The following is a 16,004-nucleotide window of genomic DNA, read 5'->3' as shown; positions in this document are numbered from 1 at the left end:
AAAACCCGTCCGTAGTGCTTGGCAGGTTGTGGCCCTTGGTAACACCGCCCTCCAGTGGCCCTAAGCGGAACTACAGCCATGCCAGCCAAAACCGGCACTTTTTTAAAATCAAGAATGTTAGCAGTATGTCTCTTGGAAAATACATGGCATTTCAGATCCAGTTCTCTCTATGTTGTTCTTGTGAAGGGGTAGAAAAAAACTCAGCAACTCGTGGAACTCAAGAACATAATACATGCTTTTAAGAGTTGTATCTAAAGATAAGCAGGGAAGGAGGCATTGAGGTACTAGTGACTTCTGCTTCCCCAAAATCTTATTTTTATGGATGTTCCCTATTCTATGCCAGTGCAGCCAAACTGCTTTCTTTGCCAGTAACGTGAAGGGGATAATAGAACAGGTAGAGAAGGATCTTCTTGAGTGTAATACCCCTTTTGTTATAAAGACATGTGAAATCAAACATGAATTTTATAATCCAGGTGCCATTATACAATGGCACCTGGATTATTAAGTAGTTATGTGTAGCAACCACACAACCTAAAGTACCATGAGCCATTAGATGTTTAATGGAAGAGGAAATGAAACAGTGCTACTTAAAATGCCATTAGCAAAGCAAGTACATTTCAAGGCCACTTCACAGAGAAATGATCCTGTGTGTAGCCCTAAAGTTGTTTCCTTTTGACAGCCCCTGCCATAAAGATACTGTTGGAAGTAATTTTCAGTAAAAGAGACTAAGAGTCAGTTTATGCTGCATTATAATGCATTGTTGGGGGGGGAGGGGGTTGTTACTAGAAGATACTACTTTAAAAAATGCTTGATTCTGTAATTACTTAAAATAAGGGATAGATTAGAAAGTGGAAATTCTGTATTTCACTTTAAGTGTATTTCTGAAAAGTTTTTCTCTTTTGTTGTGTCCTAGCTCAACAAAATTTTACAGGATTCTTATGAACTTTAATCAGTCATTCTAAGTCTTGTACCTGCTTCCTGCAGTCATTGACTCTTTTACAAAATATACAACTGACATAGGCTTTGTTTCGCTTGGTTTGCCCTATAGGCACAGCTTATATTCAGCTGTATCCATTTTAATCCAGAATTGGTGAAATTTGCACAGGCACAGAGATCCTTGCAAAAGGCAAGGCACAGCCTGTGTTCTTTTTCTGCTGGTCTCTGAAAGATTTTCAGGTGTTGAGTAGCAGGTAATTCAAAGTTGTTTTGTTTCATTTCAGCTCCACCTCCGCCACCACCGTGCAGAGGAGGACCCCCTCCACCTCCACCTCCCCCTCCCCATAGCTCGGGCCCTCCTCCTCCCCCTGCTAGGGGCCGAGGGGCACCACCTCCACCTCCTTCAAGGGCTCCCACAGCAGCGCCTCCACCCCCACCTCCATCCAGACCTGGTGCAACGGTGCCCCCGCCTCCTCCCAACCGGATGTATCCTCCTCCGCCGCCCGTGCATTCCTCAGCCGCACCACCCGGCCCTCCTCCGCCCCCGCCGCCACCCGCAAGCGGCTCATCTGTTCCTCCGCCCCCTCCACCTCCTCCGCCCCCTCCTGGTCCTCCTCCACCGCCAGGCCTTCCTTCAGAGGTTGATCACCAGCTTCCAGTTCCTGCGGGAAACAAAGCAGCACTCTTGGATCAAATCAGAGAAGGAGCTCAGTTGAAGAAGGTAGAACAGAACAGTCGACCAGTGTCCTGCTCAGGAAGAGATGCACTGCTAGACCAGATACGACAGGGTATACAGTTGAAATCTGTGAGTAAAAGGTGTTTGGCACCCAGGTTCCCTTGGGACTTGCAAATGCAGTGTGAACAGTAAAATGTGGCTCTGCTTTGGGGGCTGGATTGTAAGTTTTAGAGTTTCTGAAGCCATGACTAAACAGTAGTACTAAGAAAATGCAAAGAACAGTAGTACTAAGAAAATGCAAAGAACACACGTTTGCTATAGATGAGTTTTGGGGCATGAAATCACCCTTTCAAACTCAATTCTCACTTTTGAGTAAAATCCATAAATCCTACAATGATGATGCCGTAGTATCATGGCTGTACGGAACTTTTGCAAGGATTGTGAAAAGATTGCTGCTTTCCTGACTGTTCAGTTAAATAATCTAAACTTCAGGAGATGAGTTTAGGAGTAACAGTAGTAGAAGGCAAACACTAGATTTATTAATCTGTTTTTATTTTCATCTTAAGACGGACCTGTGTTCTGCAAATATTGAGGGTTGTAAGAAGGTGTCTGCTTCTGTTTTGACAAGTGCTGCCCATAAGAGATGCTGTAGCTGTCACTGCTGCAGAACAGGCTATTACTGTTTCTTACTGATGCCACTGAGTATCTTAAAAATAATCTCTTAAAACTGTTTTGCCTCTTGATACTTATTTTTTGCCACTCCTCTGCACTCAAGGCTTCTGCTGTAAAAAGCGTTCATATTTATTTGCTGTAAAAAGCGTTCATATTTATTTGCCATTAGAAGAGTTCATTACTTCAGAAGGGATTATCAGCCCAAAGCAGACTCAGTTTACAAACCCAAGCAATGAAAAATATGTTGTGGTCTATTCCAAAGATAAAACAAATAATGGTTGTGCAGCCATACAAGTCATGCCTGTCCAACCATATTAAGAAGCTTTCTTTTAGATGAGTGTTCACTTCATCAAAGCTGAAATATTTAAACTTGGGTATGGCTACAGTTCTGTTACATGGTTAAAAAGTTGACTATTTTTACTAAAGATTTTGCAGTTTGAGCTAAAGGTTCCACAATAAACTGTTCCACACTTTCTTCCGGTGGAAAATAAACTCAATAGTCGTACAAGGAAGTTTGTCTCAAAATACAGAGGTTCTGCTTTGCTAATTGCATCTTTCTGTTGTAACCTTTTTCCTAGGTATCTGATGGTCAGGAAAGTGCACCACCTACACCTGCACCCACCTCAGGGATTGTGGGTGCATTAATGGAAGTTATGCAGAAAAGGAGCAAAGCCATTCATTCTTCAGGTGCGTCTGATGGAATTTTTCTGACTTCATAGTGTCAGGTTTTCAAGAGTTAACACTTCTATTTTTTGTAAAATACTTCTGGAGAAAAGCATGGATTCCAGCAAATAGTGCAGGGCAGACTGCCCTTAGCAGTGCCCTGGTGATGGGCTGAATGGTTCCTTCATGCTGCTTTGAATTACTGGGGTTAAGCAACTCGCAGTAATCCTCAACTGAGTTACTAAGCAAGGTTAATATCCTTAGAAAAACATTTCTGTTGTTGTTGCAACTGATTTGTTTTTGTTTACTAGCTGTCTGATGAAATAAGTGGTCAAAATATTTTGGAAGAAAGTTTTTGATGTTTTCTGTTTGTTGACGCTAAATCTCTTGCCATCATTCAGCTCCCGTGCTGTCAGTTCTGGTGGGCTTTGGCTGCCACCTCCTGGATAAGCAATGTTACTTGACCAGGCTTCTGCCAGGACTGAATCAACTTCCCATGCTTAAGTGCTGGGAAAAATAAGGGCTGCAAGAGGATTTGCATTTCTGAAATACCAACTTGTAATGTAGTTGAAATTGCAGTTCAGTAGCTGCAATGCAGCTGTTTGAGTACATCTATTCTGCTTAGGCTTTGATACATTTCTGGAGCTTGCCTTGATATCAGAACTGTATATGCAGTCTACAGAGCATCTCACCAAGTGCACTATGGTTAGTTGATATGCTGCCCTATGTGATAATTGCCAATAGAGAAATTAAATACCTGAAGGGAGCTAAATGCTCCCTTACAGTTTCTTCCTCTGGGAAGGAAATGCTCTTGTCCAACAAATAAGTAGTTTAATTTCATCAGAGTACATTTTTAAATGATGCATGTAAAAAAAGTGGAAGGCTGAATAAAGTCAGCAAGCATTGACTTTGAAATTGATGTTCATTACACAGCTTTGAATATTCCAGTATCCACAATGGTCTTTAGCTCACCAGACTTTTTTGGAGGGCTGGTTTTTTACCTGCTTGTAAAGTAAACAAATTCCATTATGTAACAAACCTGGGGAAGCAGTTCTTACATTCCAGAAATTAATCTGTTCCTGAAGTTTAAAACCCAGTCTGGAACAAGCTGGCAACTTGCACATTCTTTAAGCAACAGTAATAAATAGTAACTGTTAAACAAGAACTTCTGATTCTTGTTCTCTTTGTGAACAAAACACATTTTTCCTTTGTGAAGAAAGGAGTGAGTAAAGAAACAAATTAGATTTAACTTCCAGCTAGTAACTATCTGAACTGGATGTCATGTCTAGCAATCTTAAAATAGAGTATTACTAAATGTATTGTCATGACGACCTTGAGTGATGGTTCTCTTTTCAGAAAATTGTGATAGAAATCAGTAATACTTTGATCATGTTAATTCTGTGCATGCAAGTGACTTGCTTTTCCTATCTTACAGATGAAGATGAGGATGAAGATGATGAAGAAGACTTTGAGGATGATGACGAATGGGATGATTGATCATATATTATTATATATATATTTTTTAAGGTGAATGATATACTAAACACTGCTTTCTGTCTATGGATTCTGTAAAATTATCATGTAAATGTTCTACCAATTTGCTGTATATTTTTGTTGCCTTTTGCTTTTTTATTAATCTGTGCAATACCTCATTTAATCTGTAAAGGTTTGTCATAATCCTCTACAAAGCTACTCCCTGTTAATGTGTGCAAGTTTACACCTGGATGATAATGTACATGTGAATACTTTCCATTCCATCAATAAGGGAGTTTAAATGTAATATGTGAGACTGACAAAAACCTTAATGTAATTTAGTTATAATGCAAGAAGGAAAACACTATTTTCATACCCTACTTTTTCTGTATCTAAATTTTCTTATTAAAGCCTAGTATAGCACTATGTTCTTTAAGTGATGCAGCTCTTAGTTTATTTAGCCCCTTGATTTCAAATGAAATGCTGTATGAATGTTGAGGCTGATTTATACTATTGCATGGTTTCAAATACATCAAAACATTGCAGGTCAAATGTTAGCAGTCTGCTTTACATAACACAAAAGCACTGCAGAAATGCACAGCTAGTTGTGAAAATTACCTGTCCTAACTATAGTACTGACTGCTCTTGAACAGCAGTAGAAATCAAATTCTTCAATGGGGACCTCTATCTGAAGTTAAACAGGGTGGCTCTGTATTGTCATAGTGGTAAAGGCAACTTTGATGCAAACAAGTTCAACTTTCAGTTGGTTTTGGTTTGGGGTTTTAGGGAGGGTTTCTGGGGGATTTTGGGGGGATTGGGTTTTGTTGGTTCACTGTTTTTTTTGGTTTTGGTTTTTTTTTCGTTCCCTGCTCTTACTTTCAGAATGAAGATGTCTAAATTACTGGGGGCGATACTGGAGGCTGGCAATCGCTGCAGTTTGATCTATTTTTAAAATAAATTTTTTGTGGTTTTTAGGCTGAAGGGCTGCATTTAAGGCTTGCTTCAATAGCATTTAATTACTTTTTAAAATTTGTAGGACATTGGTGTACTAATAAACACAAATGGTATTACTTTGCAGTCTTTGCTTTATGGTACACAGCAGATGCTGAAACACCAATCCTACATCCTGTAGGTTGGAAAGTCTCATTAACTCAGAATTATACACTATGGAGTGTAAAGTACTGAACTTTATGGCAGTATTTTGTCTTCATATGTTGGCTTTAAGACCAAGGGTTGTGATGAAGATCAAGAACCTGATTCACAAGAATAGTAATTGAATAAGTGGACAGAACATGGGATTTTCATTTCACAGCTTGCACATTTATATACATTGTACTTTGTAGTGCAGTAAACATTGGCACATCTGCCTATTATGAAATACTAATCTATGCTAAGTGGGTATTTAATATCTGCAGCATTAATTACTGTACTTACTGTAATTTTCAGGTAGAAAATCTTTTTAAAAACCACATTATCGGACACAGAATGTTCATTAAAGTCAGTTACATTTGGAGTGTAGTTAATGCATAGTGTCCTGGGTCTTTGACTGTAGTCCGGGTATCAAACAAAATTTAAGTTATCAGAAAAGTATTGACTGAAACCCAGTGTTGACCTGATCTTGACAGGCTGGACCTGCATGATATGGCTTGGATTTCTAACCCAGTTATAACCTAGTCTTTAGCAAATTAATTTAGTTGTAGAGGAGAAAAGAAAGTTGCTGAGAAGTAGTGGGAGAGGTAAGGTTGTAGTTAAATTATTCGTAGGATGCTAACTTCCTTCCAAGAGTAATTTAAGCACATAACTTGAGGAAAAAAATTGCCAAGTGGTCTCATTTTCTTGCAGTAACTTTCTCATTGGCCTCTACTGCTGGAAACACTTCCTGCTAGCTTTGCTGCTGTAATGGCTTGAGCTTTGGATCAAGTGCAAGTGCAGCCTGGTGTAGCTAATGGCAGTGGAGTTAGCAACTTGTGTATAAGGAAAATATTTGTATGGCTTTCATATAACTTCTGGCACTGCACTCTTATTTTTATTGCATATAGGGCATTTTAAAATTAAGCAGATGAGGCCTAGAGGTTTTCTTAACATGCTACTTACTAGATATGTTTAGCTGTTATGTTCCCAGGATTGGAATTTCTGTAATATAGTTAATAATTAGGCATCACAGTTCATTAATCAAATTTCTATTCTGGATTTTGGGAGCTCTGAAGTTGCATTATTGAATAAAACTTTGATTTGTAGATACTGGCCAAAGAAAGTTCTTGGGTTTTCTGTTTCTTCATATAAAAAGTACACTCACACCTGTGGTGTCCAGGTTAATATTTACTTTCAAGTAGTGTTTGTTCATGATAAATTTCAGGCATACAGACTGCAATGGCAGTTAAGTTAGTCATAGCTGCATGCTTCAGCACTCTGCCACTTTTGCTCCAAGCAGAAGACAGCATTTCATGATACTGGTGCATTGTTGCTAAACATTGTAATGAAGGCCTCTTATATATTCTGGTTAATTGACTGTCCAGATAGCCTTAGCAATTAACAAACTAGCATGAGGCTTTTGTATCTCAACACTCTATGTGCATAGACAATATCAGCTAGCCACTTGTACGTATGAAATTCGTAAGAACTTCTCAATCATTCAGTTTTCCATTTATCAAACTGAAATTTTTAGTATGTGAATTTTTGAAATGTACAGTGAATAGGATGTTGCACTGGTGGCAATTCATCATGAAGCATAATAAAATTAATTTGACCCAACTAGTGTAAAACTGTGTGGTTTTTAAGTGCTGATTGTGGCACGGGTTTAAAATAGATCTGTAGATTGATTACACACTTTAAAAGTGACTTTGGCCACCTGGCCAAGTTCACAAAGCAGTAAATAGCCACTGTCAAATCGCAGAAGTTTCATGTCTCTGGAAAGTTGGATTGTGCTGTTGAGTAAACACAATGAGTAAGAATGTGACACCCCGTCCTCCTGGCAGATCTCACTGCTGCTAAGCAGCCTCCTTGGAAACAGCTACTGCTGCAGGCAAGTGCAATAAACCAGCAACATTTCAAGGTCAAACAAACATGGGATCATTAATAAACATTCTAGAAGAAGTTCTAAATAATTAACTCTTGTTCGTGGATGCTCTAACTGAGCCTGGATTATACAGATGTAAATCTTTGTCCTGCATGTTATAGAGTTTGAGTTCAGGATACTTCAGAAGTTTGCTTCTCTCTCCTAAAGCATCTGAGTCCAGCATTTCAAACTTACCTGATGTACAATACTTTGTTTTGGGGTTTAGTGCTTATTTGATTTCTCAGTGTTAAGCATGGGGCAAAGTTGGAATTGTTCATTGCAGGATCAGCTGAGGTATATAATCATTTCCACTTCATGAGCAGAAGGTCAAAATATGCTTTTGAAATGAGCCTTTTTTTATTTGATAGTGGTTACTTTCCCAACATTCTTGTAAGGAGGAAAAGGGAGGAAAGATTCTATTGCTTTTAAGACTGTTAGCAGTCCACTGCAACAGCCTTTATCTAATCATTAGAGGAATTTTTGGTCTAATTAAAGTTCCTGAAGCTTAAGTACAGTGATAAGCAGCTTTATTTATAGAAAAGTGAAAATGGTTTAGGGAAGGTTAGACGATACTCAGCCTTTGTCTCTCAAAGGACCAGTGTCATCCTCTAGCACTGCAGTAAGGACTCCTGTTGCTATGTATTTGTTTCCTGCCTGGAATTGTCTTGTGAGTGAGAAGTTGGAAAGGATGGGGTAGTGAGAACTAGAATGTGAGCTGGGGAGGTTTAACACCATGTTTTAACTACCTTGTCAGTGACTCTAGCCTGACAAGTCTAAGACAGTCTTTGAAAGTTTGAGGATGTTTATCCCGTTGTGAAGGAGCCTTTTTGGTTTGTTTTTTTAATGGCCAAATTGCTATGGCTTGTCTGTTATATTGTGCTTGAAAAAAATAAAACACTGGTTGTTTGAAATCACAGGTTTGGAAACAATTCAGATACATGTTGAGGAATAGAATCATTGCCCAAATATAAGTAGTGGGATGTTTTTCTGACAAATTTTATTTTATGCTGAATTTTACAGTATTTGCAGGTGTAACCTGCTAAAAGGAATTAGACTAGTAATTTTTCTGTTACTCAAATTTTTCTCTTACATACTTTTAAGTAATAACTGTAAGACTTACCCATTTATAAAGAGTGCGTGAAATTAGGAAGTTTTATATTTTACATTATTGTGGGGTTGGTTTGGGTTTTTTTGATCTATTATTATCAACAAATATACTTTAAGGTCTTTTTCCTTGTGCTCTGAAGGGTTTTTGGAGTTTCTCTGGAGTGAAATTCTTGAGCCATTACTTCATGTGTGTGCTTTTTCCTCCCTGAAGCTTAATCATCTTGAGTTTGGTTACTTGTGCAGTATGAATTCTAAATTTATTACTTAAGGACTAGATGAGGGAGTGCAAGTTTTGCTTGAAAAACAGCCATTACCAGCTGGGTATTTTTTGCTTAAAAACAGCCATTACCAGCTACTATATTTTTGTATGTACCACTTTGGGAACACAATTGAAATCTGATGTTTAAAGCTTAAGAAATAGGATAATGATTGTATCATGTATCAGACACAAAGTATTTGCTTAAATGACATTGGCAGGAGCAGAGAATTGGGAATTGGCTCTTCTGGATGTTGATGCCAAGAACCAAGGAACTGCTGGAGCATCTGAGCTGGATTTGGAGCACTTTTTTGGTAGATGGGTCATTCCCAGATGCTTGTTATTCAAGGAGCATGGACTGACAAATTGCAGAGAAGCTTGCACATTTTATGTTCTCTTTCTTTTCTGGCTAATACTACAGAGTAGTAGTCCTTTGGACCAAAGCAGTGCTTATTTAATAAGAGAAGAAGTAATCCTCAGAATATAGTCACTCAGAATTATGGCTCTCCAGCTGTCAGCAGAGAATATGGCTTTATTTTTAAATTCAAAATGAAATGGAAAAAGCAGACTACACCCAATTAACATAAAATGTGTTTTTTATGGTTTATCTCCTGTGTATGAATGAGAAAGGCCCATGGTTAAAGCAGAAATCTGCTAGTTAGTAGTAGTCTTTTTTACCTGTAGTAGCTACTAGTACCTAATCCCTAGAGGTGTTACTGAAATGCACCTGCTGTGTCAGGTAAGAAGTGTAGGAGTTTTTGGAGAGCAAATCTCTTTGCTCTCAGTTGTGCTCACAGTGCTCAGGCCTGCAGTGGTTAGAAGAAAAACAGTATCAAATAATTTTGCAACGTTAAAGGATCTCTTTTGTACGGTAGTATCTTCTATGCTTGCCTTACAGGAGCTGTGATACTCTTCTGACTCTTACTGCACTAATGTCCTGGATAACTCAGAAGTTATCACATCTCAGCCCTTACTATTTGACCATTCTTGTCTTCACTAACAGTGCCCCTAAACCTCCTGGTAGAAATACAGTCAGCACAAATACCGTCAGCAGCTTACAGCACACAGCTGTTGTTCAGCACATTTCAAGGAAACACAAGTGGTCCTGATGTGGATTCCTCTTTGGGACAATAATGTCTTACTCATGTGTCAAGGTGAAGAACAACAGAGATCCTAAATGACCAATTGGGAAAACACCATGCTGGTTGCTCTCAAAAGCACTGTGAGAGGTGGGTGGCTGATTAAAGGATAGATGTAATCCAAGAAGCATTTTTCCAGGAATCAACCCAACATAGATCACTGCTGACATAGAAAACAAAAAAACACTACAGTCTCTTTGGTAATGGGCACATTGCCTGATTCATTGTGTGTGCTCACTCTGCTGGCTATGAACCTCATGCACACCTTGGGCAGCAGCCACGCACGCTGATCATCATCATTCTGACATTTTATATATAGAATCCTCAGTTAAGCTGCCTGTGCAGTCTAGAGATGATACCTGGATTGGGAGTGAGCTCAGAGCAGATCCCTTGTACTTTGTGCCCTGGATGACAGGTTTTACCTGAGTTATCTTCAGCTGTGCTGCAGTGGGGAGGATTTGGTGGGACCTGTGTATTGTGCCAAGCAGAAGTGAATTGTCACAGTGTTACTTGTAGACACAAGGTATCTTTGTTTTCTGAAAGGCTGTAATTTCAGCCTCCCAATTGAAATCAAATGTTGTGGTAGATCAAGTTGTTAGTTCCATCCCTTGTGTGTTCAGTCACAACAGCCTTCCTGTTGGTCCTAAAATCCTCCAGAAGAGTGATGCAATATGAATTCATTACAGTATGAAATTATTACAGATCTTTGTAGTTTCTGAATTTCCACCAAAACTAGGTTATATGCTTCCCTCTGTCCTTCCCCAGGCCATTTTCAGCAGTAAGCCTCTTAGCCTTTGGCCCATTCTTCAAATACTCCTTCTCTGCCTAGATAGAACTAGTGCCTTTTGAAAGACACAGAAAAGTCAAGCTATCTGTACATTTGCTGTCTTGTCCATTCTTTGCCATAAAACAAATTCAGGTTGTTAGCAGGAGGACAGAGCCCTGAATGAAACTGCTGCTGTGAGTGACAGAAGCATCTTGTCCAACCTCAAGCAGGCTCTCTGTTGGTGCTCTTTTGAAGGTGGCTTCAAAGAGTCTCCAGGCCATCAGGGCAGATGGTCTGCACGGGGTATGTCAGTGGTGTGCACAGAAAGTAGAACAGCGTGGGGGTTGTGTCCCATGCACCAGGCCCATGGCCCAGCCTTCAGGAGGGGAAGCTGTGCTCCCTCAGAAATATGTGATGTGTAACTGAGCAATCAGGGATGCAGTGCAAAGTGGAATCCTGCATTTGTCCAACTCAGTCACTCTTCTGACCCTTGCTCATCTCCACCCCCTGTAACCAGCGTGTAGACACTGAGCAGGTGCCATCTTGCACTTCAGGCGCTTAGATGCAGGTGTTTTAACTGAAACCAAATCTGTTTTGCCCTGTGCCTCAGTTGCTCATTTGTCTAATGGTGCTAATAGCATAATGCATATAAATACATCTAGTCCAGACATGTACTGCACTCCAGACATGTGACACTTAAAATATTTTTAAATGCGGTTTTCCTTGTTCAAATTTAGTTATCTCAGTTCTCAGAACAAGAACATTAGGTAAGACTTCTCCATTTCTACAAGGTCTAGTTTTCAGAATCAGTAGCCATTTTTAAGTTCTCAAAATGAAAACCAAAACAACATGAATCATGTCTGTAGAGCAGTTAATCTGAGCAGTTTGATTACTTGTGTGTGCAAATATTGGGTCATGCTCTAGTGTTGCATCAAACTGGTTTTTGATTTAATATTTTGGAAACCCAGGCACAGCATGCAGTTCCCCATGGATTTAGTTTTAAAAACTAAAAATGTTTTAAGACTCTGTGTGAAAGACATGAGGTTTGGGACCTACAGCCTAGTTGCTAATCCCCTGGTTTGCAAGCCAGGTTTGCAGCACAGCTCCCATCAGGAGCACTTTGCTGTGAGTGACGGTGTCAGAAGCTTAACTGATCCCGAACAGGGAGTGCTGCAGCAGCAGTGTGTGGGCAGCCCTATCGGATGGCTGTGCCTGGGCTGCACCAGGCTGCCTCCCCAGCTGCCCAGCGACAGCCACACGGTCCTCCCCAAACTGTGAAAAGCGACAGTTTCATGGGTGTGAGTCATTTGAAAATCTCCAGAATCGTTGCTTCTCTGAGTGCCCATAGGTCTGCAAGGTCAGAGGTGCAGCAGTGCTGCTGCAGTGCTTTCAGAAAGTGCAGGGCCCCTGGAGGATTTGAAGTGCAGGAGGCATTCTGTTTATGGCTTAGATTTACTGCAGCTCTGCGTGTGCTGGCTTCGGCTGGTTTCGTCTTACTGCCTCGTCTGTCATCTCAGTTTGAAAGGGGCCATCCTGTTTTCATCAGGGTGCACGTTAGAGCTCTGACTTTGTTAGAGGAAAGGCAGCCAGTAGCTCTGAAGTGTGTGATAATATTTTTGCTGCTGGATGGTAGTCACACTTTATTCCCCAGTCCCTTGGATCATCATGGAACATTAGGAGAAATTGTGACAGGATGTGGCTGAAGTCAGATTGATTTACTTTCCCCTATTAAATTTTTTTTTTTTTACAATTTGCACTTGATAACTACTACAGCCATAAGGTAAAAATGTGTCAGCTATTGCATCTGAACAACACGATCCATGCTTACTTAAAAAACTTTTGGACTTGCCATACATTTTTAGATTCCATCTAAGATTTTATTAATCTTTCTGCATAATTTTCAGTGAACAGCTGCACTGTCAACATGGAGACAGAGAAGGCTTCTAAGAAACACAAGGGCAAGCACAGCTCTTAAAATCTGACCTCCTGTTTTACTACTATGAAGATGGGTGCTTATTTAGCAGCATCTATATTGTTGCATTAAAGAAGGAAAAAAGAAAGAAAATCTTTGTCCTTTGTGTTGCTAATTTGAGTGAAACTGACAAAATGTTTCTGCCCTACAAAATCTCTTCAGGTCTTGCTGAGCAGAAGCTCATAGAGGTACTTGCACCAAATTTTTTCATTTAGTTTAAATATTGGTTGTCCTGTGCATGCATGGGCATGCTGTTGGGATGTCCTGGAAACAGCCAAGATGTACAGGATGTACAGCAGCCAGTGCAGAGGTACAGTTGTACTGCCCTAGCAACAGTCTCAGTCCCAGAGAAGAATATGTGTTTAATTGGTGTGGTACTTCAAACACAGGAATAGAACTATTAGTCTGCAGAGAGAGAGTCCCTGTAGGATTAGTTTACATAATGACCACCGAGCAGCTCTCCTGTGCCACAGCTACCTTGCTGGGGACTTGTGCCATGAGGTTGTCTCTGCATTTCATCACTGTTTCTCCTCTGAAGTGTATGCTAGCTCAGAGAAGCACGTAGCTGATGCACAAGACACAAGCTGACACTGCAGATGGGAGCATCTGGAGCAATGTGTGTACAAAGCCCCCTTCTCTCTGCCATGGCACACGAGGGCGTGGCAGAATGCACAGGGCAAAACAGACTGGAGTTACAGAGTTCAGAAGGGGTTTGCTAGGCTATCTGAAGCAGTGCCCCATCACACAGAAGGATATCAGTAGGTACAAGGTTATATCAAGAGTTCCACAAGCTCCTGTTACAGTTTTGGTGGTTCTTGCAAACTGGCAAAGCATTTGGCATTAGTAACAGGGGTTGGTCATTGTCAGGCTGACCAGAGACTGGAGCTGTATAAAGGACGTACCTCTGTAGTACTGGAGAAGGCTTTTTAAAAAAAGGCTGATTCTGCATGCTGCATTGTATTTATAAAATTCTACTGATAGACAATTTTTATTACCACAACAAGCCTATTTTGTCCTCCAAGATACAATCACATGTTTTAAATGTGGTGCAGGTGTTTTAACTGCTGCTTTCCAATAAAAGCTATAAAAAAGATTTTTAGAATACAGAACAGAAGCAAATCTATATTAAAAATGCTTTGTGAATTTTTTGCTTTTGAGAAATTAATGCCGAAGAACATTTACTTAGAGTGGAAGTTTCAGTTTTATCTTTATATACCAAGGAAGTCTCCCATTTATGTTTATCACATTTCCAGCTGTTGTCTCAAACACAGGCTTGTTATCAGGTGCACAGTACCAATTCACACCAAGATGAGGTGTGATTTCTATTTTTTATACTAGTTTGTGCAAAGTATGAAGGTGGGACATAACTCACAAAAAGCTGGCTCTTCAATCATCAAAACATTGTGCTATTTATACATTTTCACAAAGGCATCAGCATTCATTGGTTACAGATTACATAACTTTTTCATTAATTAGTACTGAAACACCTATTGCCAAGTTTTACCTCTCATTCTCATTCTAATTAGTCTGCATGCACAGTTCTTCCCTCCATTTGAGTTGGTTCATTTTGAGTATGTGGTCGATGGGTTGGTGGTCAGGATCTCCCACTGCTGGAATTACCTTTCCCCCAGTTACTGCTCAGTTCTGCTGACTTCATTCCTGGTGGCTCTTGTCCAAACAGCCCATTCAGCCTGGGACTGTCTTCCCTTTCCCTTGAAAGATTGATTAGTCAAGCACACAATGTTCACAATGCAATTGCTTAATCATAAATGTCCAGATCTAGCTACCGATTAACAACAAAAAAAATTCAATTTGATTCAAATTTTGGGGGGCTTGATATCCACTAGGATACGACCCTTTACCTGAAACACAGTGAGGGATGTCAACTGAGGGATTGTGTGATATCTACTAGGAGGGAATATTCTTCATCACTAGTGAGACATAAGATGAAAAGATGTCTTATTCTTTGTTTTTGTTCAGAGCCAGTGGGAAGGAAAAAGCAGTGTGATGAAGCTTTGATTCAGACTGTCTTCATGGGTTAGGCTTGGCTTTTCCTTACCTCAGTTGCTTTCATCTCCCATTACCTAAGCAATGCCAGATGAGGATTAAAGAGGGGAAAAAATAGTTGTAGGGTGTCTTTTGACATGAAAATGTGGACTTCAGCAGAGAGACATGTGAGGATTGACACTGATGAGAGCCCCTGAGCCCAAGCTGATAACACTGAATCACACTGATTTTGTCTCTGAGAGAGTTACTAAACAGACCCAAAGCAGCAAATGTGGAAAAGAAATCAAGCTTCTTCTATGTAAAACACTGCAATGAAGGGAAGGGTCAGCAGAAGAAAATGGAAGGGATGGAGATATTCCTCCATATTTTAAAAGTGTTTATTGGAGGAATGGCAAGAGATATGGAAAGGAAAAAGAAAAGCTGACCACAGTCAAGCTTTATTTGGTGCTCTGCAGCAAGGAGGCCAAGCTGGTGAAAAAGCTCTTCAAGTGAGAAGTCAGGTCCCTGGCAGGATGGTGCTCACCTCTGCCCCACAGCAAGGTGATCCTTCCTTGGGGGAAAGGCAAATAAAACCACAGAGTCATAGAGCCTGAACTGGAAGGGTCCTTAAAGATCATTTAGTTCCAGCCCCCTGGCATGGACAGGGACACCTTGCACTGGACCAGGTTTCTTAGAGGTCCATCCAACCTGGCCTTAAAGATTTCTAGGGATGGGGCATCCACAAATAATAATCCACTTAGCAACCTGTTCAGTGTTTCACCACCCTCACAGTAAAGAATTTATTCCTAATATCTAATCTAAATCTGCTGTCTTTCAGTTTGAAGCCATTCCCCTTGTTCTGTCACTACCTGATCTACAAAAGTCCCCTCCAACCTTCTTATAGGTTCCCTTCAGAAGGCTGCAATTAGGTCACCCCAAGCCACCTTTTTTCCAAGCTGTACAATCCCATTTCTCTCAGCTTTTTCACATAGAAAAGGTGTTCCATCCCTCTAATCAACTTGATGGCCTCATCTGGAATCGCTTCAAGGTAGATGTCCTTACTGTAGCATCTTTTCCTCCTCATATATTTGAATGCAGCCTTCCCCTCTGCAGCACAGTGTGGGCCCCACTCAAAAGCAGCTATACAGATACTGTGAAGGAAATTCTGCCAGCACTGGTTAGCTCAGTGTTTGCATTTGGAAGGATTATAATATAACTGGTGTAAGAGGCAGATCAGAGTAGAGCGAGAGCTTCAACAGAATTTCCAGACTAAATCCCTAATTCACTTAGAAGCTAAGTGTAA

General features: G+C 40.3%; 1 protein-coding gene across 1 annotated transcript in view; it reads left to right on the top strand.

Moving 5' to 3' along the window:
* The window catches only part of WASL (WASP like actin nucleation promoting factor), a 53,360-nt gene extending 46,189 nt beyond the window's left edge, over positions 1-7,171 (top strand). Inside the window, exons 9-11 of the mRNA XM_066550649.1 lie at positions 1,221-1,741; positions 2,863-2,971; positions 4,383-7,171. Of these exons, the coding sequence (XP_066406746.1) occupies positions 1,221-1,741; positions 2,863-2,971; positions 4,383-4,444 (692 nt within the window). The 3' untranslated portion in view covers positions 4,445-7,171. The remainder of the gene's footprint in view (positions 1-1,220; positions 1,742-2,862; positions 2,972-4,382) is intronic.
* The last annotated feature ends 8,833 nt before the right edge of the window (positions 7,172-16,004 follow it).

This window comes from Molothrus aeneus, chromosome 5, assembly GCF_037042795.1.
Source record: "Molothrus aeneus isolate 106 chromosome 5, BPBGC_Maene_1.0, whole genome shotgun sequence".
NCBI classification, from domain to species: domain Eukaryota; kingdom Metazoa; phylum Chordata; class Aves; order Passeriformes; family Icteridae; genus Molothrus; species Molothrus aeneus.
The sequence above is the reverse complement of the archived record's forward strand: the minus strand, read 5'-3'. Positions and strand labels throughout refer to the sequence as shown.